The following is a 27,574-nucleotide window of genomic DNA, read 5'->3' on the forward strand; positions in this document are numbered from 1 at the left end:
CAATTGGGGCTCAGAAAGTTAGGCAAACCTGAGAACAGCAATCCACGCTTCCCGCAAGGAGCTGCCTTCCTTGCATCGGGAGCTGCAAAGACAAGTGGCAGGTGCATCAGTGCCTGCGTTAGAATGTAATGTTGTACAAACAGAGGCTGTTTAGTGACTATTGCTGCTTGGGGTTGCTGTGAGTCTTTGGATGTTTTCCATTGAGATCTCCTTCCAGGTTCAGGTTTGAAAGAATTTAAAAAAAAAAACAAAAAAACAACACGAAGTCAAGGCCTATCTATATTAGGCCTATTTGTACCTCTGCTTTCAAATTGGGGAATGCCGCGTGTTCCACTGGTGCAATGTATCTACGCTGGCTTAGCTCTCTGGGTGTCAATATCCCCTGCATGGGGCCTTCAGTCAAAAGAGCAACAGTTCCGCTGGTTTTGTTACAAAACCGAAAAGGTGAAGCTATGCACTTTGTGTGGTTTTGATGTGAAAGCACATGCAGGGCCATGGGCTCATTCAAAGCCTACACCAGGCTTGCTTGGAGCCAGTGGGAGTTTTGGAATGTGAAAAGAATTCAGGATCCAACCCTAAATCATTAAAGTCGGCAGCATATGCAGCCAAACTAAATGCTACACATGTCCAAACAGGCTGAGTTATGACTGCTCTGGGAACTATAACTCCGTCTTTTTGTGCATTTAAAATCTCTACCGTAATGCTGCACTGATAGGTGGGGGGGGGGGAGGTGGGGTGTATTTAATATAGACGATGTAGATCTTCAGCAGATGGCACATTCTCCTCTCCTCAGGCTCCTCTTTTTTAGGATTGCTTGGGATTCCTTCGCCAACGGTTTGCCTCCTGCTTACGGGCGCTTTGTAACATGCTGCCTTTGCACGTAGTTGTGGAAGCACGTATGGAAGGGGTGTATTTGAAAGGGGTGTGCATGCAAGCGGTATGTGTGTGTAGGGCTCTCCACACCCCCTCTGCAAAAGGCTGTGAGTAGGAAGCAGGTGGAATGCCTGTATTTCACATTTACTCTTTAAGTATCCGAGCCGACCATTGTGTGCACAACGAGCAGCCAGTAGTGTCACGGAAACCTGCTCTCCCCAAACCACAAGAGCGAGTCAGAAAGTAAGACACAGGCCACCTCTTTCCAGTTCCTGTTCAGACTTCCAAACAAAGCACCAGGGCATTGCTGTCTGGTGCACTGAATCTGCAGCACGGCAGGGTGTGTTTGTTGCCCTGTTCCAATGCAGTCCCCACACTGTCGTGAATAATAATACTTACTGCTCCAGGTAAGGCTGTACAGTGCCAGCCCTTGCTTTACAGACTCACCCCACTCCCATGTGAGTTGGGTATTTTCACCCCTCCACTGCCTGGAAGGTGCCTGCTAAACCTTTTCTCTTTATATCCCCAGACACACCCCTCTATCTACCTTAGGGTTCTATCCTGCCACCCATCACTGTGGTATCTGAGCACCTTTCCGGTGAAATCAACAGCAAAGTCTCTGGTGCATTTCATGACACCACTGGCACTTCTCCCTCTTCGGGGTCTAACCTCTGCTCGCAGGGCAGATATTTGGTGAGCAGGGGTTTAGGGGTGAAAGGGAGCGGCATGCTGTTGAGAACAAAGGTTCTCCCCATCTTCCTCTCCTGTTTATTCTGTGGGGGCTTTGGGGAGCATACAGAGGAGGCTGCTTTCCAGATACAACAGCCTCTCCTTAAAGTGCTCTGTTAACACTACACAGCATCCTGGGCTGCTGCCATGAGCACAGGCGCCTCCCCTTCCCCTTCCCTGTAACAAGCTGCCACTTCTGCTACATAGAGGCTGCAGCCTGCTGGAGTTGTTATGCTGCTAATTGTGGGGGTGGCGGGACAGGGTTGGCATCTCTGGCTCCTTCCAATCAATTACAGCCTCCTGGGAGTGAAACCAGAGCCCGTCCAGGAGCTGCGCAGCTGCCATGGACTCCATAGTCCAATGCCCAGCTCTCTGTAACCCTTTGGCTGCTGGCACCGCCCCCCAGGTGCCCATCCGGTCATGTGCTGTTGGGATTTGGGGTCAGTGCATGTGGGGGGTCACATCTCTTATTGGCCTGGGAGGCTCTGGGTGCATGGGTGAGCAACAGAGCAGCTGGCGAAGGCACCTTGCAGCAGACTGCATTGCCTGCAAGAGCCCATCTGGAAGCACAGGGTTTTCTCTTCCCCTCAGAGCTCTAGCTGTTGCGCTGTTAATTGTGCTGTCTGTGGGATGAAGGAGGAGGAGAGGAGTGTGTGCAAAGGGATGTTTAGTAGTGCATGCCACCCCCACCCTGCCAGCAGTTCTTTGTGGCTTGTAATGCTCCTGAAAGTCGACTGGGGGATGGGGAGGAGACAGAAGGAACTTGGATATAGGCTAAGCATCTTGATTTCCTGTAGCCAAGTATTTCCTGTCTGCGTTGTCTTAGAGAGACAGGTGACACAAGGTGTCTTAATCAGTTGCTTGCTTGCCTGGTGCCCTCAATAGCTTCATTAGAAGTGACAGGTGGCTGGAAACACGTCTCCCTCTTCAGACGTTAATTACGTTGCAGTTGGTAAATAACATTCCAGTGCTGCTTACCTCCATCCTCTTTGCACTAAGGGGGCAAAGAAATGAAACCCCTGGGAGAGGAGATCAGCATTGTTTCATGAGCAAAGAGGGAAGCTGAATGCAGGTTAAGTTGAACAAGTGGAACTTTAGTAAATCTGTGGACTGCTCCGTCCACATGCCAGAGTTGCTTCCTGCCCAATTCTCCACATTCCCTGTTTTGCTGCTGTCCCCTCAATAACAGACCTTCCAGGGAACATGGGCCCTCTGATTCCAGTTCCACTGATCGTGATATGTTGCCCCTATTTTTCAAACATTAAAAACAAAGAATTGGCAGCCAGACCCCCATCCCAAGTTCCTTCAGCCTCAGGTTGCTAGATAGCTGAGTTGGAGGCTCATCTTTACCACAGACTCAGCTGGTCACATAGTCTTTGAGTTAGATTGGTCTCCTCAACAGGCAACCACAGCACAAGTCAGGATCTCTGTCTCCCTGTCACCAAGTCTAGAAATCTTGTGAAATCTGCTCCCTCCCTGTGGGGTTGGCCTCCAGATAGTTCTGTCTCTCTGATCTGCGGTGATCTCTGTAGACTCTCCAGATGCTGTGTCTGTTGGCTCATAAGTCCCTCCTGTTCCTTTGGATCACCTGTCCTTCTGGCGTAGTCACCTCATATGATTTAGGTGCCACTGCACCCCTCAGCAGTCTTTTAGTCCACTCCTTCTGGTATCTAATTATAGAATCAAAAACTGGAAGGGACCTCGAGAGGTCATCTAATCTGGTCCCCTGCACTCGTGGCAGGACTAATTATCTAGACCATCCCTGACAGGTGTTTGTCTAACCTGCTCTTAAAAATCCCCAATGGTGGAGATTCCACAACCTCCCTAGGCAATTTATTCCCATGCTTAACCACCCTGACAGTTAGGAAGTTTTTCCTAATGTCCAACCTAAACCTCCCTTGCTGCAATTTAAGTCCACTGCTTCTTGTCCTATCCTCAGAGGTTAAGGAAAACAATTTTTCTTCCACCTCCTTGTAACAACCTTTCACATACTTGAAAACTGTTATCATGTCCCCTCTCAGTCTTCTCTTTTCAAGACTAAACAAACCCAATTTTTTCAATCTTCCCTCAAAGGTGATGTTTTCTAGACCTTTAATCATTTTTGTTGCTCTTCTCTGGACTCTCTCCAATTTGTGCACATCCTTCCTGAAATGTGGTGCCCAGAATTGGACACGATACTCCAGTTGAGGCCTAATCAGAGCAGAGTAGAGCGGAAGAATTACTTCTCAGGTCTTGCTTACAACACTCCAGCTCATACATCCCAGAATGATGTTCGCTTTTTTTGCAACAGTGTTACACTGTTGACGCATATTTAGCTTGTGGTCCAGTATGACCCCCAGATCCCTTTCTGCAGGACTCCTTCCGAGGCAGTCATTTCCCATTTTGTATGCATGCAACTGATTGTTTCTTCCTAAATGGAGTACTTTGCATTTGTCCTTATTAAATTTCATCCTGGTTACATCAGACCATTTCTCCAGTTTGTCCAGATCATTTTGAATTTTAATCCTGTCCTCCAAAGCACTTGTAACCCCTCCCATCTTGGTATCGTCCTCAAACTTTATAAATGTACTCTCTATGCCATTATCTAAATCATTGATGAAGATATTGAAGAGAACCGGACCCAGAACTGATCCCTGTGGGACCCCTCTTGTTATGCCCTTCCAGCATGACCATGAACCACTGATAACTACTCTCTGGGAATGGTTTTCCAACCAGTTATGCACCCACCTTATAGTAGCTCCATCTAGGTTGCATTTCCGTAGTTTATTTACGAGACGGTCAAGCGGGACAGTATCAAAAGCTTTACTAAATTCAAGATATACTACGTCTACTGCTTCCCCCGTATCCACAAGGCTTGTTACCCTGTCAGAGAAAGCTATCAGGTTGGTCTGACATGATTTGTTTTTGACATATCCATGCTGACTGTTAGTTATCACCTTATTACCTTCTAGATGTTTGCAAATTGATTGCTTAATTATTTGCTCCATTATCTTTCCAGATACAGAAGTTAAGCTGACTGGTCTGTAATTCCCTGGGTTGTTCTTATTTCCCTTTATATAGATGGACACTATATTTGTCCTTTTCCAGTCTTCTGGAATCTCTCCCATCTTCCATGACTTCTCAAAGATAATTGCTAATGGCTCAGATATCTCCTCAGTCAGCTCCTTGAGTATTCTAGGATGCATTACATCAGGCCCTGGTGACTTGAAGACATCTGATTTGTCTAAGTAATTTTTAACTTGTTCTTTTCCTGTTTTAGTCTCTAATCCTACCTCATTTTCACTGGCATTCACTACGTTAGACATCCAATCACCACCAACCTTCTTGGTGAAAACCGAAACAAAGAAGTCATTAAGCACCTCTGCCTTTTCCACATTTTCCATTATTATTCCCTGCCCCCCTCAATGAGTAATGGGCCTACCCTGTCCTTGGTCTTCCTCTTGCTCCTAATGTATTTGTAGAATGTTTTCTTGTTACCCTTTATGTCTCTAGCTTGTTTGATCTCATTTTGTGCCTTGGCATCAACCTCCCCAAAATTTGAAGAGTCATCCACTGTAATCAAGTACTGCTTTTTATATTGAAGGTAAATAAGTCCACTCCCACCTTTCCCCATGATCAGGTGGGCAGCTCATGGAAAACAGTTTCTTTCTGCTGGCAGTTATCACACATCTAGCAGGTGTCCCACCCTTCTATCTAGGAGTGGAGCTGTGTATTCATTCCTGGCCAGTCAACACCCTCTCGAGCCTGTCTAAGACAACTGTCAATGTTCAGGTGTGAAGCATGTCTTTTTTTGCATGGCATGCCCATGGAATGAGGCAGGAACAACAGCTCAATCCTGCACACTCAGCTCATCTTGAATTTGAAAAGTAGCTGGCTGATCCTGCAAGAACTACAGCCAGTCCTTTCTCTGAGGCACCACACTGGAATGCAAGTGGCTCTCCTGGCTGCAGTGCTTCAGGACAGCTGCACTGGTTATCATTTGTTCCAGCGTAGGAAAAGTGCCTGATCTGGGGATGGGGAGGGAATAGCACAGAGGTAACAGGTGAGTCAAACTTATGTGACAAGCAGGAACCTGGAATTTATCCACAGCTAGTTAATTGCTGTGGTAAACAGTTCACGCCTGAGTACAGGCACTGTATTACTGCCTTCATAAATCACTGCAACGCGGCCTGGCTGCCAGAGTTCAATAGAGCCGCCCTTGGAACACAGGGCAGCATGGCCTAGCCACCGGAATTCAACAGAGCCACCCTTGGGACGCAGAGCAGCGTGGCTTAGCGGCCAGAGTTCAACAGAGCCACCCTTGGGACGCAGGGCAGCGTGGCCTAGCGGCCAGAATTCAACAGAGCCACCCTTGGGACGCAGGGCAGCGTGGCCTAGCAGCCAGAATTCAACAGAGCCACCCTTGGGACGCAGGGCAGCGCGGCCTGGCAGCCGGAGTGCAACAGAGCCACCCTTGGGATGCACGGCAGCGTGGCCTAGCGGCCAGAGTTCAATGGCGGGGGGGGGTGCCCACCAAGGGGTGTGGCAACCCTGGTAGAGAGGCCCAGGCCCACTGGACTCCACCGGGGCCTGACCCAGGGCCCTAACAATGGCGAAGCAATTTGCTGCTGACGCAGCGGGGGGGTTCCTACCGAAACACGCTGAGGTTTCCCGGGTGGGAGGTACCACTCCATCACCCTCCCTGAGTCTTTTCCTACCAGTCTCTGCATTGAGGTCTCCGCTAAGGCTTCACATTCTCTGTGGTCTGTTGTGCCGGTCGCCTTCTGTGGCGCCTCCTGTCGCCGGGGTTCAAGCGGGCCCAAGGAGGCTCTGGTTCCCGGCGCAGACAGGGGCTGTGGCAGAAAGCGGGGGCGGACAGGATTTCCCCACTCTGGGCGGCACCACCTACCTCTCCGCAGCCACTGCTCTCTGTCAGGCGTCAGCAGCTGAGCAGAGAGCAGCTCCTCCATGTGGCTCCAGCAACAGCTGCTGATCTTCCCGCCTCCCCCTACCCCTGGCCGGAGGCCGGTTACTGCAGACACCTGGACTTTTGGCATCCAGTCGATGCTGCTAGGTTCCTTTTTCAACTGGACATTCTGGTCGAAAACCGGCCACCTGGCAACCCTAATTTTACACACCTGTAAGCAATGAAATAAGGCCACGGAGAATCAGGTCTTTAGTGTCAAACCTTCCAGCACATTCCCTCCCTTGGCCCCTCCTTGCTTGACCTCACACTGACCCTGTCAACAAATGGCCTTTGGACAGACAGCAAAACTGAGGAAGCGCGAGACAGAGATGACCCTTGACAGCCGATAGCAGGGTGGGGCGGGGTGCCGAGTGAGGGCAGCTGGCTTCAGTAGTGTTACTGAGCATGCTCAGTATAAGCTAAGCAGCAAATCGGGGTGGGGGGCATGTAACTCCAGATGCTCCCCCACGCCTCGCCTCTGACACAGCAGGAGATCAGGTGACTGGCTTTAGGTCTCCCAGGGAGCCAGGACAGACCCACACCTTTTAACTCCTAATCCTGGTCCCACGCCTTCAACTCAAAGCCATCGTTCCTCCCACTTATGGTCCTGCCGCCAGAGATAAAGACTGAGCTGTGGATGAGGTTTTGAGGTGCAGTCAGAGTGGACTGCAAGCCTGAGCTGCATTTTTAGGAACAATTCTTACTGTACGAATTACACTCCACTTGCAGTTTACACTTCATATGAGGCATGTCCCTCAGCTGGGCCAGGGTGTTAGCCATTGCATTTTTCATGATGAACCTTTGTAGACAGAGGCATGATCTTTCTGTCCAAGGCATTAGAACTGGACTGAGCAGACAGGATCCTCAGGGCAGGGGAGGAGGTGATAGCATCCCTTGGGTCTGTACTGTAGCACCAGAGGAGGAAAAAGGTTGAGAACTGGTAGCGGTCACCCAACAGCTCTATCCAGGAAGCACACACACCCCCCGGCCCCGTGTCCACTCTGCCCATTCCCCTGGCTATAAAGCTGCGAGCTTTTCTGGAATAGATTCTGCCTGTGCTGTGAATTAATGCCCATTAGCACCTCCTCCCTCTAACAGTTATTCCCTGAAAGGCTTGCCGATCTCTGGGCAGCCGGTTTGCAGGGTGTGAGCCTCTGGGAGCAGCTGGGAAATGTTCACAGCACAGGAGTCATGGGGGAGAAGAACAGCTGTGAAGAAGATCAGGAGGAAACAGGGAGGGATGGCAGGAGTAAAATGGAAGAAGGCTGGATGGTCTGATGGGCCTACTGGCAGCTCAGTGCAAGGGGTCTGAATTCGGATCCCCACCCCACAACCGCTTCCCCAGGGCCAGTAGGCTCTGGGAGTATTAGGAAAGTGGCATGCTGAGTCCTAGGTTGCTTCTGAAGTGGAGAGAGTAGCTCATGTTGCTCTGGAGAACCTCCTCCAGCTGAGGCAGGAAGAGTGCAAGCCAGTGCTGGAGGAAGAAGCATCCAGTGTCCTCAGTCATAGAAGGGCTGGTGGACTCCCAGATGAGTTCACACACTACCCTAAAGCCGCTGCAGGGAGATCGTCAACAGTGCTGAGCTGAATGGGGCACGTGCCTTGACTTCAATGGAGTTACACCAGGGATGGATCTGACCCTGTATCTATAGCACAGTCTATAATGGTAGCATGTACTTTTCCCCTTCATGGAATCTCCCTTCCAGCCCCAGAGGCAGGGGATGCTGTAAATAGAAGGAATGAACTACAGTTATTCATCAAAAGGGCTGAAGACAGGTACGGGCATTTGGCTGATGACGGCCTGCTCATTTGAAGGTACCCGTGAGATGGCTGCAGGGACTGGGCATGCACTAGGGGACAGAAGCACATTGCATGGTCCTGGCAGGTATCTGCAGGGCAGGGCGGTGTGACCAGTCTAGGGAGCTTCCTGCTTTCTCCTTCCCCTCCCCGCAAAGGTGCATTTGAATTAGCTGCTCCTGCAGCCGGAGGAAGCCAGATGGCTGGAGATGGAAGCCAGGCAGTCTGCAGTGGCTATTAATAATTCAGTTCCAGTTTGCACCCTCTAGTGCGAGTGCGGAGATGATAAAGCTGCCATCTCAATCAGTCCTCAGTCGCTTCCAGACAGAAACTGAGAACAGAAGGGCTGCTACTGAGCATTGCTGTAGGCAGGCAAAAGCCTTCCCAATGGCTGTCTGGACCTATTGATTCTAAGCAGGTACCTGCTGCAGTGTTTCTCCTTCATTAGCTGGTTTCTTGGATAATCAGATACCCTTTGGAGAGGGTTACGTCATGTACACAGCCTTCACCCTACTCCCTTCTGCTGAGGGATTCATTTACCAGCTCTGAGCAGAGACTTTTGCTTTTCATTTTTTGGGGCTTGTAGGTTTGATGCATTTACGGCCAGATTCTGCTCTCACGTACACTGGTGTAAATACAGAGTAGCCCCTCTGAAGTCAGTGGGGTAAAGACTTGTCTATATTGGACGATTGACCAGAATGTCTATTTCAGAGCAGATCCCTATGTGGAAACTCTTACTACAGAATAAGATTGTTCCCATGGAGAGTTATTCTGTAATAGCTATTGCACTTTAGGTTTACACTCTACCTTAATCCAGAATAGCTTCTCCATATAGATGAGCCCTAATAGTTAGATTGTCCTCTAAGTTACACTAATGTAAATCTGGAGGAATCCACTGAAGTCAAGGGAGTAGGAGTTGGGTTCTGCTCTCAGCGTACACCAGTATAAATCTGGACTAACGCCACAGAAGTTAGACATTTCCTCCCCATCTTCCCCCTCTCATTGTTTATTTTCAAGAGATAACTGCAGGAAAACTGGCTTTGGGTTTGGATCCTACAAGCTTCTCTGAACCTCTTGCTTCTTCCCTCCCGAAGGCATCGCTGTTATCTCATGGCAACAAACTGTGATATCCTACAGATGATTATGACTTCAAAAGGGAAGGGGGTTGTCCAGTGAAAGGGGAGTGGCCTACTGACTGAGGCATGGAATAGTGGCCTGCACATAGGACTGGGAATCAGGAATCTTGTCTAAATTGTCTCAAGATTGTCAGTTTCTCAAAGAAGGGATTGTATCTTCTTTTATGAACAGCACTAAGTACACAGTCAGGGCTTAATAAATAACACTAACAACCCTGGCTCTTGCAATGAGTCCTGTCTGTAGCCTTGGACAAGTCATTTCACAGCTCTGGGTCAATTTTCCCATCTGTAAAATGGGATTCCCCTTCCTCACCGGACATCAAGAGTTTGTCAATATTTGAAATCACACTGACGATGAAAAGCACTACATAAATGTCAAGTTTTAAGCAACAGGATCAGATGAACTTGAAGGAACAAAACTATTTTCATGGACAAGCCAATAGAGACAGATGCAAAATTCAGACCTGGGCCAAGATCTTAACTTCCCCAAAGTTTGGGAGTGTTTGGCCCCTAGGAGTTAGACATGGGGATGATCCCCTGATGTTCCTGCGGTTAAGGAATTCAGGAGATCTGCTTTCTATTCCCAGCTCTGCCACTGGCCTCTTATGTAGCCTTGGGCAAGTCACGTCCTTGTTGGTGACTCAGTTTCCCCATCTGTAAAATTTGGATAATCATAGTGATCCTCCTTTGGAAAGCACTTTGAGATCTCTAGGGGAAAAGCTCTGTATCAGAGCTAAGTGTTATTTGTATCTGACAGTCACTCAGGAGCTACACCATAGAAAAGTCTGCATAATCAATTACCAATAATGAACCAACAGCAGGAGAATACACCACTTCCAAACGCTGCTACAAAATGGCGTCCTCACTGTCACATTAGCAGAGTTTTCCTGGTTTGGAGCGCAGGTTTACTCAGCTAGAACCTCTTGGATATGGATTGTTTTCCCCACAGTTCCCCCAGAGAGTTGATAAATGTGGTAGAACTTCTATCCAAGCGTTCCATACACAAAGGGTTTATGGCTGTTTCTACTCCTTTGTGTAGCTAGGACACCTAAAACTAGCACTGATCTTAAAATATGAAATCCAGCCATGTGCTAAGATTACTTTGTGGTATTTCCAGGGGAAAGGTATAGATATTAAAAGCCCTGAAAAATGCTGTTTTTTAAATTTCCTTAAAAACATTTCTTACAGTTCATATCTAAGTGAATATTCCTGTTTTGTTTTTTTGTTTTGTTTTTTTAAATTAGAAAAGCACACGAAGAGCCATGGAATGGAGAGAGAAGATATTCTCCTCCCCCAGGATGATAAACATGCATTTAAAAAAAAATGGCCTGATTACATATTGACCTAGTAGATTAAATGAATCCAGCGGAGCCAGCCCTGGCCCCTTAGGAAAACTTGAGACAGTTCCTCATCTGCCATGATGAAGCCACTTGTTCCTTAACTGCTTCATTGCTGGTGAATGTTGCAGGTCTGAACAAGCAGGAGACTCTGGCATGCTGCTGAAAATGCCAGTTACAGTCTAAGCCAGACAGAATGCATCAGTCATATTACTTAATGTCCCACGTACATGCCGGCAGAATGCACTTGCCGTATCAGTGAATAGTCCCGCTGTGCTGCTAAATGCACCAGCCTGAGTTTTTGGTAGGTCACAGTCACTTCTTGCATCTTTGCCTCAAGCTTTAATTAAACCAGCAGCTTTTCATGGCCAGGACCGTGACTTTGTACAGCACCTTGCACAATGATCCTGGCTGGGCATCACAACTCTTAAATAATGGATACAGTTTTAAATTTGGGTGCTTAACTTTAAGCACCCAAAGTCACATTTAGGCACCTAATAAAGGTGGTTTGATTTCAGAGATGCTAGAAATTGGAATTATGGGTGTTTGGCACCTATAAAAGTTCAGACTCTTTTCTCATGTACTTACATACAGAGTTAGGTGCCTAACTTTAAGCACCCAAGTTTGCATATTTTGGCCCATAACAATAAGGAATCTAGCTTTCTTCTCTGTAAACATTATCTGATACATGGTGAGGCTCTGTTAAGATTCTTCTGCAAAAGTGACTTTGTCTGTTGCAAGTAATGACTCAGGTACTTTTCCTTTATTTAATTGTTTAATTCAACTGAGCACAGCATCGTTGGATGGAGCCACAAAGCCTTTGCTACAGATTCTGATGCTTCAATATGCTACACAGCAAGAGACCCATGAGGGAGCTCCCCAACACTGCAGGTGCTTTGCGCTCCCTTATGGGGAATTAATCTTAAATACCTGTTGCCAGGCAGGGGCTTGCTCTCAACTTTCTAAGCCCTGAACAGTGAGATCAACTCTGAATCAGAGCTAAGCAAGTGGAAGGTGGCGGGAGAGGGGGGAAGAGAAGTATAAAGATGATGGAGTAGCTCATGCTCTCTGTGCCCCTAAGAACCTCTCAGTGACAACTGGCAAAGAATTCACTGTTCTGAACCAGCTGTGTCTATCAGTCCTGACAGATTCACTGCACCTAACACACTGCTGTCATAGTATTTATCTATCAAGGGTGGCATGCAAGGTATCAAATTAAATCATACTAGTCATCATAAGCATTGCAAGATGTATGTATAGTGGGTGTGGAAGGAGTTGTGTACCGATTAAAAATATGTTTTAAACCACATAACCAGGCAGCATTGACATGCAGGTTTTCTGCCAGACAAAGTGTGTTTATTCACCTATCCCTACCTAAGGTGAATTAAGCATTGGAAGCCTCATTTACACATGAAAGTCATCAAGAAAAACATGTGGATGGGGAGGGTGAGATGCTTGTGGAGCCAGCAGCCAACTGTCTAACTGCACAAAAGCAAACACCCTTTCCCCGCCCCGTTCCCAGAGGCCCCGTTCCTGCCCCGCCCCTTCTCTGAGCCTCCGCCCCTGCACTCACTCCAGCCCCCACTTCCTCCATCTCTCACTCTCCCCCACCCTCACTCACTTTCACCAGGCTGGGGAAGAGGGTTAGGGTGCAGAGGAGGGGGGTGCGGGCTCCAGCTGGGGTGTAGGCTCTGGGGATGAGGGGTTTCGGGTGAATGAGGGGGCTCTGGCCTGGGGCCAAGGGGTTTGGAGTGCGGAAGTGGGCTCAGGGCTGTGGCAGGAGATTGAGGTGCGGGAGGGGGTGCAGGCTCCAGCTGGGGGTGTGGGCTCTGGGGTGGGGCCGGGGACGAGGATTTTGGGGTGCAGGAGGGGGCTCCGGGGTGGGGCAGGGGGTTGGAGTGTGGGAGAGGGTGCAGACTCCAGGAGGGAGTTTGGGTGAGGGTGGGGATGTGGGGTCTGGGAGGGAGTTAGGGGAGAGGGAGTTCTGGGGGAGGGGGGAGGGGTGTGGGCTCTGGGAGGGAGTTAGGATGTGGGAGGGAGTTCTGACTTCGGACAGGAGGTTCGGGGTGCAGGCTCTGGCCGGGCAGTGCTTACCTCAGGCGGTTCATGGTCCGTGGTGCAGTGAGGCTAAGGCGGACTCCCTGCCTGCCCTGGCTCCACGCTGCTCCCGGAAGCGGCCGGCAAGTCTAGCCCCTAGGCGGACGCGTGGCCAGGTGTCTTAGCACTGTGCCTAGGCGCTGGGGGCAGCACACGGAGCTTCCACGATCGCCCCTGCGCCTAGGGGCCAGATATGCCGGCTGCGCCCGGGGAGCTGCGCAGAGCCAGGGCAGACAGGGAGCCTGCCTTAGCCCCGCTGTGCTGCCGACTGGACTTTTAATGGCCCAGTCAGCAGTGCTGACCGGAGCTGCTAGGGCCCCTTTTCGACTGGGCATTCCAGTCAAAAACCAGACACCCGGCAACCAGACGCCAGGGACATCCTGTCTTTGGGGAACAAAGCAATGAAAAGCAAGAAGACAATTTAGCAGCCATTTACTGAGGAAACCTCTTAAAGTGGGTGTGGTGTTCATGAAATAACCAGGAACCTGGTTAGGACTGAAAACCAGTAAGGCCTCTAGACTTAGGATTGCGTTTCGGGTATGTAACCAGTTCTACTTCCAGTATTCTTACTCACTACCCATTTGAATCTCTATTCTTCGCTAATAAACTTCTTGTTATAAATGCATCTCGCTGCTGTGGTAGTAAGCAGGGACTGGCAGAGCCCCGAGGAGAGTGCTTGAGTGGCTGACAGGTTGGCAATGTCAAAGAGCTGGCATCCAGCTACCCTGAGAAAGTCTCCCTCACACTGGAGGGTAACAAGGTGACTTCCAGTCCTACATGCCCTGAGAAAGCATCAAACCCTCATTGAAGTCGATGGGAATTTAGCTATCGACTCCACAGGGAGCAGGAATGGGCTGTAGGCACCTAAATGTCTTTGAGAATCTGGTCATTAGGGCCTGGTCCTGCAGCTGTGGTGAACCCCAGGACTCAGCAAGGTACAGAGAATTGTGTGAAAGTTAGAGGTGAGGTTTTGGGACCCGAAAGAGTCTATCCCCTCTTTACTCTTTAGCAGGTTCTAGACTGATCTCAATATACGTTGGGAGTATTTACTGCAGGAGTATTCACACAGCACTGACTCCAGATATACATGACTAATAAAGCTCAGAGTTTTGGACCTTGTTTGCAAGCCTCAGTGTCTTTATGGAGGGTCTGTCTGATAACACCCATATGTACTTTTGCTTTGGGTTTGCTTGGGTTTACCTTAGGGTTAAGGAAAAATAAAAATGTTTGTTTGCCTGGGAGGTGCAGAATCACATGAGAAGCGTGGTCCTTTAATGTCATGTGATTTTGCAAAACAGTGTTTCACCCAATGCAAAATATTTGACCAAATGGCTTTTTTCTCACATCAAAAGTGGGAAAAATACATTTTACTTCCTACTTTTAGCATAGAGCCAACTCATTTGAACACAGACCCATTTTTGCTCAGATAATGTGTTACCTTTGCAAAAAAAAATTTGGAGACAGATCTATTTTCCATTTGGTAACAAAATGCAAAGAAACCAGAGTACAAGTCTTTTGCATGCTTACAATTCTCCCTCCCCAAACTCTGCTTTTGCCCTTCAATTCAAACCAAGTCAAAACTCCAGATCTGCTATAAAATCAGCCTTGGCTGGCAGATACCCTAATCCTTTCACACAAAGCCAGGGCAGAGTTTCAGATATATAATGAACATCTTGACTGGCTCTTTCCCCAAACAAAGCCCTGACTGACCTGTTGGCATTCCTGAAAGCCAGACTCTTCCTTTCAAATCAGTTTATTCCATCTTCTTATAGCTTAGACAGAACAGATAAGCTTGGCATTACAGTCCATTCTTAGTTAGTATCCCTTCACCCCTGTTAGCGTCAGCCAAATCACAACAGATCTGAAAAGATCTGCAGAAATCTGTTTGGTTGTTATTTTCCCCCCTGCCAGTTCTGCCTTCCAATTTGACAAGTTGCCCAGTAATCAGAAATAAGTGAATTGGTTCGGGGGAGGGAGGGGACGGGGAGGGGACAAGAATCAGAACCAACCCCAAATTTGGCTCCCCTGTCCGCCTCAACCAAACCAGAGCTGTCACTCCACCCAATTGTGAGTATTCAGATGCGGGATGACCTGGACCTCCAACCCCAGCTGCCCTTGCCAGCTCTGCCCCAGCCAAAATCCCTACTACAGACGAATGGCCTGATATTCTACAATTAGCTTTAATATTTGGAGCCATTACTATAGTGTTATCTTATTTTTTATTTGTCATGTTAATATTATGGTAGCACCTTGGAGGCCCAACAGAGGTCAGGGTCCCGTGGTGCTTGGCACTGTCTGAAAACCTGTCCAGAAGAACTTAGGGACTGAGTAGAAAGAAGAGGCCACAAGTGGGGATAACAAATGGAGGAGGAAGAGCAATGGTAGCCAATGCTCATCGGAACACAGGGTCACGTAACCTAGCTATATGCGTGATCAGCAGCTTTTTGATCGGAGTTAAAGATATAAATAAACAGGAACTATTCATGGTTAGGAATTTCTATATTTTCATCTCTGTCCATTTATATGACCATTCCTCCCCTGCTGCCCCCTATGTCTTTCTCACTCAGCTACCACATCCCACACTTAGATCTGTCCCCAATCCTTTATTTTTAAAAACAATTCCCTGCATACCTGATGCCAGCAGCTCCAGCCCAACACAGCAGCTGCTCTCAGAGTTACGCTTATACCAAAGGGAAAGCTTAAACCTTAGTTTTATAGTGGTTTCTAGGAGGTTACAGGGTGGCAGTACAGCTATTCCCGAGCACATTCCAAAGTCACTGCAGTCTTGTAACTCAGCGAGTCCCATTCACAAAACAGCAGAACGCGATGCTGAAACTGCTGCTTTGCTGTTCAGCTGGGGACCATGTGTTCTTTGTAATATATCCAGAGTTCATCTTTTTACACGCAGCTAGCCCCAGGTTACTTAAAGTTAGACTCAGCCACGTGAGGCAGGAGAAGAGCAATTAAAATGTGTGTGTGTGTCATGTAGGAGGACTTGCTTTACAAGGAAATAAAAATCAAGCAATTAACTGGGGAATTAAGATCTAGTGCACGCTATAGACAGCATGCATATAAAAAGGAGACAGCTGTTAAATATAGTGCCTGAGATACTCAGGCTAGCACTAACTGGATTACTTGCACTTATTTGGGAATACTTATGTATTTTATTATGCAACGTATGGATCATCATAATTCTACTTTTCGCTTCAATGCCGCCTTCCTTCCAAGCATCTTAGAGCGCATTACAAACAATTAAGCCCAACCACGCCTTTGTGCAGCGGTGTGCATTGTATCCGTTTTGCGGGAATTGGGTATATTTTGTAATGGAGATCACTTAATTAATATCATTTATTTTTACTATACCTGGGCCAAATCCCAAAAGCAGCTAAGCAACCACAGCTGCCTCCGGCCCACCCCGGATGCCCACAGTCAAGTTATCATCCAAAGCTCATTGTACTCAATGGGCAAACTCCTGTTGACTTTGGTGGGTCTTGTATTCAACCCTCATGGCCAGACATTCCCATCCGCGTCCATGAACAGAGGGAAGCCTGAGCATGTGGATCTCTGAGGGGGAGTAGTGTATAGAACAGGGAAGTGCTGCCCTTCTTCCCATAGGGGGTTCTGCAATAGTCCAGCTCTGTGGGTTGAGAGGGATGTAAGGGGGACCAGGCTGTGCTGCATTCTCCCACCCAAACCCTCAGGTCAAAGCAGAGCAGGTTACCACAGACAGAGGGGCCAGCTCCTCAGCCCAGACTGAGGCCCTGGACCTGTGATTTCCCTGATGGAGGGGAATCCCACAGTGACATAAAGCTGGTGTAGCTGGTTCTATGCCACCCATTCTCCATCCCCTCTTCTATGAAGGATGTGTTGTGGGGCATGTCAGGGGAATAGCTAGACCACACTGTGCACTTGGGATTCTGGCTGGTGGCAGCCTTGAGGGCTTTCCACCTGGCATTAGAGCATCCCAACGTATGTCTACGCTGCAGTTAGACACCTGTGGCTGGCCAGTGCCAGCTGACTCAAGCTCCTGAGACTTGGGCTAAGGGGCTGGTTAATTACAGTGTAGACGTTCAGGCTCAGGATGCAGCCCTCCCACCTTGCAGGGTCCTAGAGCCCTGGCTCCACCCTGAGCGTTTACACCACAATTAAACAGGCCCACAGCCCGAGCCCAAGTCAGCTGGCATGGGCCAGTTGCAGGTTTTTAATTGCAGTGTAGACATGCCCTCAGTGTCCACTTTGACTGGCATTGGTTTGGCCTGTAGGGTCAGGGGAGCAGAAATTTACCATATTGCCATCTCTGCACCCCATCCCAGGTGCACCAAGCAGAGCCCCAAGTCTGCAGTCCTCCATGAGTCTTCTCTTCCATTCTGTGGGGTCCCCTTGGAGTAAATGGGAGTTCCCGAGTGCTCTGATGTCAATGGGCATCACGCAGCACTGGTCCAAGACCCTGCATTCCCTGGCAGTAGCTAATTGCAGACACAATGTAATGTTACTTAAACCCACTGTTGTGCCTGGGTGTTTGCTTGACAATAATATAGGTGTGATTGCGAAGAATGAATGGAAGCAAGACCAGGGCCCAGAATAGATTCTCACAGGCTCTCGATCCCGCCTTTAATTTACTGCTCTGTAAAACTACCCTCTCCTAATTTAGACAATTATGAAGGACACAACAGCAGGACAAGAGGAGAGGCCTTTTGGGGGGTTTTTAGTCTCAAAAGATTCAGGGGACAAACAATAAAACAGCATGTGCTCTGAAAACGTCTGTAAGTAAAGTGCAACAGTTCTCTCAAGAGACGCAACAGAGCCGCAAACTGTATATTGACAATTGTGTGTGGCAGGCAGGCATAAATTCTACAAACCTTAGTCCTCGCCTCTAAGAAGAGTTAGAAGAGAGGCGAGTATATATATTTAAAGAACATCAACACTCTGGACACATATAATGGAACTAACAACTGGCTTGTTAAACTTCCTGGCTGAATCATCTTCCTTTGGTAGCATCACATCTGCACTACGAGATCTTTGAGGGAATAGCCATGTCTTCAGACTTGTCTCAACAGTGATTGGCTCACAGCTGGTGCTATAGAACTAATAATGATTTAATAAATAAATATGATTAATAAATAGCAGCCAAGGTTTTAGGGCATAAGGAAAACGATTGCACCTTGGACTGAAAATCAGCCTCCCGTTGTCAGTGCAACTACGGGCATTTCATCCCAAGGCTAGCCAGATACCATCAGCCCTCAGTGTGATATGACAATCGACTACAGGGCTGATCCTCACCCAGCGTGAATTCAAACAGATCCTTTGTGGAGGCAGATGAATTTGGATCAGCTGAGGATCCAGCCCTTTGTATGCTATAGGTCTGTTACTTATATGGTAGCTCTTTTGGGCTGGGACCAATATGTACATAGGTTATAAGTATAGTGCCTAGCACAACAGGGTCCTGATCATGGACTCTAGTCAGTACTGTAATAATAAAAGTTAAAATGATGAACTTTACTTACTATCAAAGACTGGTCTCTAGTCCTTATTTTCTAACATAATAGTGTAAGTTGATATATTTATATCTCACTCCAAAGAAATCCCGAATGTAAACCACCCAATATGCACATTATACCCTTCATCTACCACTGACAGGAGTGCAGGGGACTGGACCAGATGACCTCTCGAGTTCCCTTCCAGTCCTACAATTCTAGGAGACTCTTGAGGTACAGATACACTGATTAAAAAATATCCATGGCACTGAGTCTCAGAGCCCAAGTTAGCTGACTCGGGCTTGTGGGGCTCAGGCTGCAAGGCTATTAAATTGCAGTGTAGACATCCAGGCTTGGCCTGGCACCTGGGCTCTGAGACCCCTTTGGGGAGGAGACTCTCAGAGCCCAGGCTTCCGTCTGAACATCTACACTGCAATTTTTAACCCTGCAGCCTAAGCCAAAGTCAGCTGACCTGGGCTCTGTGGCTTGGTGCCGTGGGGTTTTTATCACAATGTAGATGCACTCTTCGTCTCAGGGGTTTGGTAAACACAAGCCTCTGTCACATGTAGTCCTTCCTCCAGGGAGAGCCTGTGTGGATACTTTTGGGGATGATGCGCTGTGTGTTTTTATTCAAGATGCGCACCTTACACTTGGAATGCAAAGTGGAGGTGTCTGTGGTGGTCCTCCAGAAGCTCAGTCCACACTTTTGGACCAGGACATTATGGAGTACTGGTTCAATACTGACACAGATGGAAAAGCACCCAAATGAAATACCACCACCACGTATATCAGGCAATGGCACCTGGGAGTTTCCCTACCCAGGCAGTTACCCAGAGCTGACCAGTATCCTGACTGTAAGCTAGATCTAGAATTTTTATTTCTGGTGAATCTAGCAGCTAATATTGAGGCTTATATTTTGGCTTTTTTAAATTTAAATTTCACAGTTGCAGGAAATTATGAGGGGGGGGTCAGACAATCTTTAGTAACAGTAGATATTGCGATTCAGACAGTTAACGCCTTTTAATGATTAAAACACTACTTGTCAACATCACATGTCAAAAATATACAAAGTAAATATTGAGTCTGATTTAAGGATAAGTTCTCAAGTAGCATTTTTGTTAATTTTCCTGTCAATGTCTATTAGTATAGATGGAAATGTTTTTTCTCAGTTTGTGTGTGTACAGCAAAATCACCATTTAGCAACATTTACTGAGAAAAAGCTAATCCTTCCAAGCCTAGCTATAGGCACGTATGAAACCCCAAAGGGACCCATCCAAATAGCATGTGATTACACAGTTTGCATGTTTTTGGACTCTGAATTTCTCCAGTGTGCTGAACTGGATTCCTGCTGAGTTCTAGTTTTCCAGCAGGTGGCTGGGCACAGCCTGGAGCCGGCTTCCTTTCTAAGGCCTGGCACCAGTGAAGGAGAAAGCTTGCTCATTGTGCCCTGCAGTTTCTGGAGCAAGACCTCGGCTGGCAGTGCCCTGCTGAATTAGGCTGTGTGTGGAGTTAAAAATGGTAATCTTGCCAATGTTGAGCTCTGAGACAGACAGGAGCCCAGCATCTGCTGAGCTCTGCACTCTGAGCTCCTCTGGCGCAATCCCTTTGGAAGGGAAAGCAGAACGTTGGTGATCTTTGCACACATTCTGTCTGTGTCATCTTTACTCAGTTGATTGCATTGGTTTTGCCTCCTTGCACCCTGAGGTCAAACTAGCTGATGAAGTCAAACTGTCCCCTGTCTGTTTCATGCACCATCACTAACAGGCACCAAGAACAGAGTCATTCTTTGGGTGTCTTGCTTGCTCTCTGGAGAATGTTGTAGGAGGCAGAGTGTAAAATGCTGCACTCGTCAAAGCAAGTGTTTTAATCGCTCTTCCAGAGACCAAAGGCCAAGAACGTTTGTTTTCTTCTACAGCACTTTTTAAAAGGAGTTTATATATTTGAGAAACTGTATGGGAATTGGCCATATGCATATTATCAGAACTACTGCCGCTGCAGCACCTTAAATTGGAGAGAGGTCAGAGAAGAGCCACAAGAATGACCTAAGGATTCAAATACACGCCTTATATTGGGTGCCTTGATCACAATCTATAAGCGCCTACACAGGGTACAAAATTGTGATAATGGGCTCTTCCATATAGCAGACAAAAGGTACAAGAAGATCCAGTGGGTGGAAGTTGAAGCTAGACAAATTCAGGCTGGAAATAAACCACAAGTTTGTTCCAATGGTTAATTACCCTCACTGTTTACCAAGGGTTATGGTGGATTCTCCATTACAGAGAGTTTTTAAATCAAGATAGGATTTTTTTTTTAAACAATCTATGCACTAGTTCAAACAGGAATTAGCTCAGGGAAGTCCTATGCCTGTGTCAGACCAGACAACGGTGGTCCCTTCTTGCCTTTTAATTTATGAATCTATGGAAAATAGCCCTTAAGGAACTGGCCATAGTGATGCCATCCATGCACCAGGGCTTTTGGGAGGGGGGGCTATAGTGTGTATAGAAGACAAAGCCCCTGCTATCGGGCTGGTCCTGATAATAATCAGGACATCTGGTCTCCCTATATCAGTGTCATCTCCACTACTCTCGCACTGCCACCTTAAATAACTCTTTAGGAACTAGTCATATCAATTCCATCAGCTACTCCAGCGGAGACAATTTATATAAACCTGGCACTTGTGAAAGAAACAGAACGTGTCAACAAGCGACAGGTCCGTACTGCTTTCTGCAGTTATGCATCATGCTGATATTATTACACAGTACCCTGTTGTTACAGAATGATTGCAGATGTAGGTGCATAGCAATAGTACCTTCTAGCCTGGACTCAAATAATTGACCACACACAAAAAAACCCTGACATTTATTTTGAGTACACTTAGTACTTGTTTTTTTAAACTATATTGTGTAGAATGTATCCTATTGCCATTTAGTTGGGGATTGGTCCTGCTTTGAGCAGGGGGTTGGACTAGATGACCTCCTGACGTCCCTTCCAACCCTGATATTCTATGATTCTATATTCTTATTTTCTATGTAAATGAGTTTGTCAGAGCACTGCACTCAGTTCTGGGCACTTGCAGTGACAAACAGATTTGGAAAACTTAGAGGGAATTCAGAGATCAGCAACAAAAATGATTGAAGGAGCGGGAGGGACTGACTGGGGTGTGGAGAAGAGTCAGTCTATTGGCAGTGCTCCCTTTACCCGAGTGTCTAGGCACTAACATTTTTTAAGGGTACATCTATAGCTTGGCCAAGGGGGGCGTGGTACAATAATGGTTTACCATTAGTCAAAGGATGCATACAGCAAAGACAAGGAGGGATTGTAGAAGGGCAAGCAACTCCAAGCAATGGGATGAAATTAAGAAAAATGTAGGCTACTGGGAACACTGCAAGAACAATTAGTCAGTAGAAAAGTCCCCCAAGGGAAGGAGTGTTATGTCCAGGACTTGAAACTTTAAAAACATGGATTGATAATGACCTATAAAAAGGTACAGTAGGTAGGGCTGGTTGAAAACTCACTGTCAACTGCCTTTCAGTGGAGATTTGTGTTTGATGAAATACAAGATTTTGTGAAAACTGCTTTTCATGGAAAATTTCAATTTTTCAATCAAAAGTGAACTTTTTGATCTTTTTGGCCAAAAACCAAAAAAAAAATTGATTCGGAAGTGCTGCCTTGGTGCCCCATGGGAGCTGTAGTTTGTGTGCCTGGTGGCCCTAATCTTTTTTATGGGCGAGATTCCCCAGCCAGACTACATCTCCCATGGTGCACCATGGCCAAGGACTCCATATTGGCTCAAGAGAAGAGACCATGGTCGATGTACTCCAGCTAGAGAGCTCAGCCTATAGAGAATGGGATCCTGAGTAGAGCTGAATGAATAATAATTATTTTTTAAAGAGGCTTAACGCTTTCCTGCCCCCACTGCAAAAATACAAAAACAAAAACAAAAAACCAACAACCCTAAATGAAACAAAATGAAAATTGGGAAAAAGTTCATTTTGGGTCAGTGTTGTCTTTTGTTTGACCCAAAACAACTTTCTTTTTTTCTCCCCCAGCTGAAACTATTTGGCAAATTCAACCCAAATTCGAGCAAAACTACCTGCGACCTAAACTGAATTTTTTGGTGAAATATATTTGTCCAAAAAACTTCACCTAGCTGTTGTCGTGCCCCCACCCTCCAGCTACAGCTCCCACGAAGCACCATGGTGGCATCTCCAACTGAAACTTTGGCTTTTCCACTAAAAGTTGTCAGCTGACAACCTTTTGCCCCAAAGTCAAAGTTTCCCACAGAAAGCACCTGTTTTCTAACTAGTGACTTCAGGGGATAATTCTGCTCAGGCTGAGGTGACCCACGGGTTTTGATTCGGAGATGAAGGAGTTTTGGTCAGGTTTGTGCATCAGTGTTACTGCTCAGAATGCTCATTAGCCAGTTGATTGTCTGTTTCCCAACTCAGCATCAGCCCATCTGTTTTAGGGGTGGCAAACACTGAGTGCCTCCTGGAGAGGCTGAGCATGCCCATCTTTTCCGGGCAAGCTGAAGGCTCTTTGCATGGCCTGGAGTTCCTCAGCACTTCAAAGGACCGAGTTCTTAGTGCACTTTTAATACCCAATATTTTGAAACAGACGAATTCCTTTGCTGCAAACAACTGCCACAGCAAAACCCTGACAAAAGGTTACAGTTGGGGCTGTCTAAGGGGAAGAGGTTCCCATTAAAGCGTGGCTTTTGTAGCTCCAAACGGGGCTGATCTGTTCGCTGTGTGAGGTCTCTCTTGAAGAAACAGGTTCAAGAACATTGGACACCCGCAGGGCACTGAACAGTCCCAGGGCTGGTGCCTAGACCAGAAGAAAAGCTCTGTGTTTAGCTAGGTAACTAGTCGGGGTGGGGGGGAAGGGGGCTCTGAGCTAGGATGGCAATGATCATTGCTACTGCTGCAGCTCTTTGAATGACACCTCTTTCCCACTTGAATAACTGAGGTACCTAATTAGTCTTTGTCGCTCATTCTCTTGCAGGACTTCCCACTCCAGGGCTAAAGCAGACGCAGCTGTGACAGCAGCGCAGAAAGCTCAGGAGGAAGCTCGGATTGCCAGGATCACTGCCAAAGAGTTTTCGCCTTCCTTCCAACACAGGGAAAACGGTCAGTCTGCACTGCAGAGCCAGCCAGTCTCCCTAGATGACTTCATTGTGTGTGTGCGTGCATGTGTTGAATGGTACAATGCATAGGGGCATTGTGGGGCTTCTCGGGGACAGGGCGGCCTGGAGCTACAGGGGGACAAAGAGGAAGTTTGCCCCCACCCTAATAATCTTCAAGGCCCCCAAACTAGCCAAAATCTGTACAAAGTTAGTCAGCATTAAGTAGTAGAAGTGACAGTGACAAAATACTGACACAGTAGCCAAATTTTACTTTTTAAAACTCTTATAATGCAAGATTTTTCAGGGGTCTAACTAGTCCCACCGACTCCTGGAAGGTTGGTTGTTTTTTAAATTGCAACATCCTGGGCCCCCAAAATACCCACTTGCCCCCACAGACTGGGATCCTAGAACCAGCCCTGCACCTGGGTCTATGTCAATTATTGATCTTACTCCCATGCTCCTGTTTCAGCACTGAGCCAATCCTTACATGCTTTCTCCTTTCAACTCCTTGAACCTGACCTGCCTCTTTAGGCTTTCCAAAATATTGTTCCACCCAACCCTGCTCAGCTCAGATTGTGATCCAATGTGAGGACAGCCGAGAACAGATACAGCTTTTTCCCAGCTTTCAAAGACATTAGACTTATGCAGCACCTGGCTTTGGGGCTGTCTGCCCCTCCCAGCCCTTTGGGAGTCACCCAGTCAAAGCAGGTTCTAAAATGATAAAGCCATAGAGAAACAGATCAGCTAGGAAGACCCACCCATGGCCTTAGACTTCACCCCCACCCCATCATTGATGCGTGAATCTCAATGCTCTTGTGAGGATGCAGCTGTTCTCCACCTGCATTCAGTGGGGTGCCACTTTTGTGTTACCAACTCACAATTTTATCATGAGTCTTGCAATAATTTTACTTAAAACTCCAGCTTTTGGAGTCATATGAAAATCTCAACTTTCATTTAAAAAAAGTAAGTTTCTAGCTCAACATTTATTTTTTATTTTATTTTTTTTAAATCTTCTGATTTTTAAGCCAAGCTCATGTTTCTTGAACCTGACTCATGAGGGGTTGGGAACGTTGCTGTTTTGTTTAACTTCTTCCTCCTTTCCCTATAAATATATGGGTTGGAGGATGGTTGGGTTCACAGGTGAATGATCATGTGCATCATAGGTAGTGTAGTCTAGTGGATAGAGGTATTGGAGTGGGACTAGGAAACCTGGATTATATTCCTGGCTCTGTCCCTGACCAGCTGGGTGAGCTTAGGCAACTCACTGCTCTGTGCCTCAGTTTTCCCATCCATAAAATGGGAATAAGGATACTGACCTCCTTTGAAAAGTGCTTTGATATTTACTGATGAGAAGCATTATAAAAAGGGCTAGATAGTAGTATTGCATGTGTGTGTCCATTGGTGACTATGTGTAATTGTGTGTTTGAATCTGTGAAAGTGGGTTTGTGTATCAGACACAGCAAAGAGAGGGTTTGTGCATATAGGTCTGTATGTGCATGGAATGTGGTTCCTCATTTGGTGCCTGGTCTGAGGCTAGGAGCAGAAGTTCTGTCAGAGGCAGTTCAGCAGCCAGCATGATGAGGGAGCATCAGCTCAGCTTACTGTAAAACCAGGCTTGAAAGCAGCTTGTTTTCCTCTGGGCACTGCTTTGCTGCTTGATGTTTCGTCCAAAGTTTTACCCATCGTAGTATGAAATTTGTCAGGGCTGTGAAACTGCAGGGTATTTATGGACAACAGGGTTAATCTCATGTAAGGCTCATGGAAAAGCAAAGCCAAGCCCCAAATAAAAATAAAGCCAGGCAGGGCTATATTAGGCCACAAAAGTTCCAGAGGCAGATCATTCCCTTCAAGAGTGTGTGCGCATGCGCACCAGAGAGTAGGAGGGGGACAGGTATAAGTGGGGGTAGTTGGGAAGATCTAAGACTAAACTGCATTGATTAACATAGGTGAATGGTACTATTCAAACATTTTAGCAGACTGCACTCTCATGAGAAGGCTGCTACCACCAGTTTTTCTCAAGCTCTTCAATCGGAGGTTACTCATGCATCCTAATTGCTTCAGTGTCTGATGTTGGTGACTCATTACGTTGGTGCTAGTCTCCCTGAGTCTGTGCCCCAGTGTGGCATTAAGGGGCTGTGCCATCTTTAGGACAACATGTTCCATCCACTTGTTGTAGTCATCAAAGATCCATGGTGCTTTTCATAAGTGTTGGGACGGCTAGCTGTTGCGTCCTGGCCAAATTCAAATTTGAGTACATATGTTTTCCTATGTTCTCACATTGTTTCAGCTGGATGTGAGATTCATCTTCACTTTCCATTGTTGCTGCGAGCAGTAGAACAGCTTACCTGTGCCACTCAAGAGGTGGCTGCATTTCACTGGTGCCTGACATGATTCTCATCTAGAGAGAGAAAGCTGAATTCATCCCTCGTGTGATTCCACTGATTCCACAGAGTTACACTGGGAGTGTCTTTTGCCCACACTAGGTAAAATTTGTGACTCCTTTGGCATGCTTAAGCATGAGCTACACCATATAAATGTAGGATATTATCCTTGTTATTATACTAGTAACAATCAACAGCCACAGTCCCTTTCCGCAGGGAAACCGCCCTGATGAGCGCTCCTTGAGATCACATGTTTGGCTACCTTAGATGGCCCCAGGAAGCCCTTCCCAATGCTATCATGGTTCAGTCTATTAGAAGGACCTTACATAAAACATTTCAAAGATTAGTGTATTGGAAAATCCTTGTATGGCAGGAAGATGGACTAGGAATGACCCCAGGAGGACTTTTCCAGCTGAGGATAGAAATATATTCACAGGCATGATGCTTGCTGGTTGAGGGCAAGGTGACAATGGAAATGTTACATAACCCAAGGGTTATATAGACATAAACATTAAGGTGCCCAGATCTGAGATTTCTCCATTGCTTTGGGGCTAAGCATTAGCTTAATGCACTCGTTATGTGGAAAATTCTATAGAAATTAAGATGGGACTTTAGGCCTCTAGAGAAATTTCTATAGAACCCCAACTGAATTTAAAGGGGCACCATCAACTTAAAGCACAGTGCTGGTCTGAAAACGTTTCTGCCTGCTAACCTCTCAAATGACCATAACCAAAAGAAATTAGAGTAAGAAAATATTTTCTGTATTTTTAATGTGGTCACGCTGGGCATTTGTACATAGTCCGTTTCTTTAGTCACTCTGTTTTTCACACAGCAACAAGGGAGATGGAGACATTTTTAAAAGCAGGCAAATGGGGTTGTAAACCCACAAAAGTTGTCAGGGGTCTCCGATAGCGATTTTTACTACTTTTCTTAATAGATATATTTCAAGTTGACTGTGTCCCTTTTATAGAGAGAATAACCATAGCCAACCCATATGGCAGGATGCAACAGGGTTACCACCTCCAGAGTCCCCTTCCTGCCCCCCTCCATGGCCTGGGGTGGCCCTACAGCATCTCTGCTTCAGTTTCCCCACAGTGACTTGGCCATTCAGCTAAGGTATTAACAAAATTCCACCCCTTCCAGGGTATCCAGTTCCAAAAACAAAACACAAACTTTTTGCCCCAGTCTCCAGCAAGGCCCAGCTCCTCTTCCCCAAGGGGGCTGTCTTCTCTTCTCTAATTCAAGCACTCCTCTGAGCACACTTTGGACTCAGTTTACATCCTGTCCTTTTCATCCTCCCCTCAACCCCTTGGGGTTGCTCTCTCTCACAAGCAACCCCTCCCAGGTTTTCCTGCCTGGAGTCCGCCACATGCCTCTCTCTGCCTGGCTTGTGTTTGCCTCTGACCCTCTCACCACCATCTGCTCCTCTTTTTAGCCAGCTGGCCACTGCTGGGCTTCCTTTTAAGTCCCACCCTGCACAGGTGTAGCAGGGCAGGACTAACAGACCTTAAAGGGGTAGGCCATCTGTAGAAAGGGATATAGTTCTCTACCAAATTCGAATGGAGGATTTAAAAACCCGATTGTCATTTTCAGAGTTCCCCGTAAGGGATCAGGAGAAATACACAGAGAGACCTACAGCCCCCCGTTCCCTCCTCCCCGTTAAACATTCCCACATTATGC

At 47.0% G+C, this 27,574-nt stretch overlaps 1 protein-coding gene across 1 annotated transcript in view; it reads left to right on the plus strand.

Annotated features, from left to right (window-relative positions):
• Window positions 1-27,574, plus strand: part of JPH3 (junctophilin 3) — a 116,734-nt gene that overhangs the window by 60,539 nt on the left and 28,621 nt on the right. Inside the window, exon 3 of the mRNA XM_074968865.1 lies at window positions 23,393-23,517. Coding sequence (XP_074824966.1) covers window positions 23,393-23,517 — 125 coding nt within the window. The remainder of the gene's footprint in view (window positions 1-23,392; window positions 23,518-27,574) is intronic.

Source organism: Natator depressus, chromosome 12, assembly GCF_965152275.1.
Source record: "Natator depressus isolate rNatDep1 chromosome 12, rNatDep2.hap1, whole genome shotgun sequence".
Classification (NCBI taxonomy): domain Eukaryota; kingdom Metazoa; phylum Chordata; order Testudines; family Cheloniidae; genus Natator; species Natator depressus.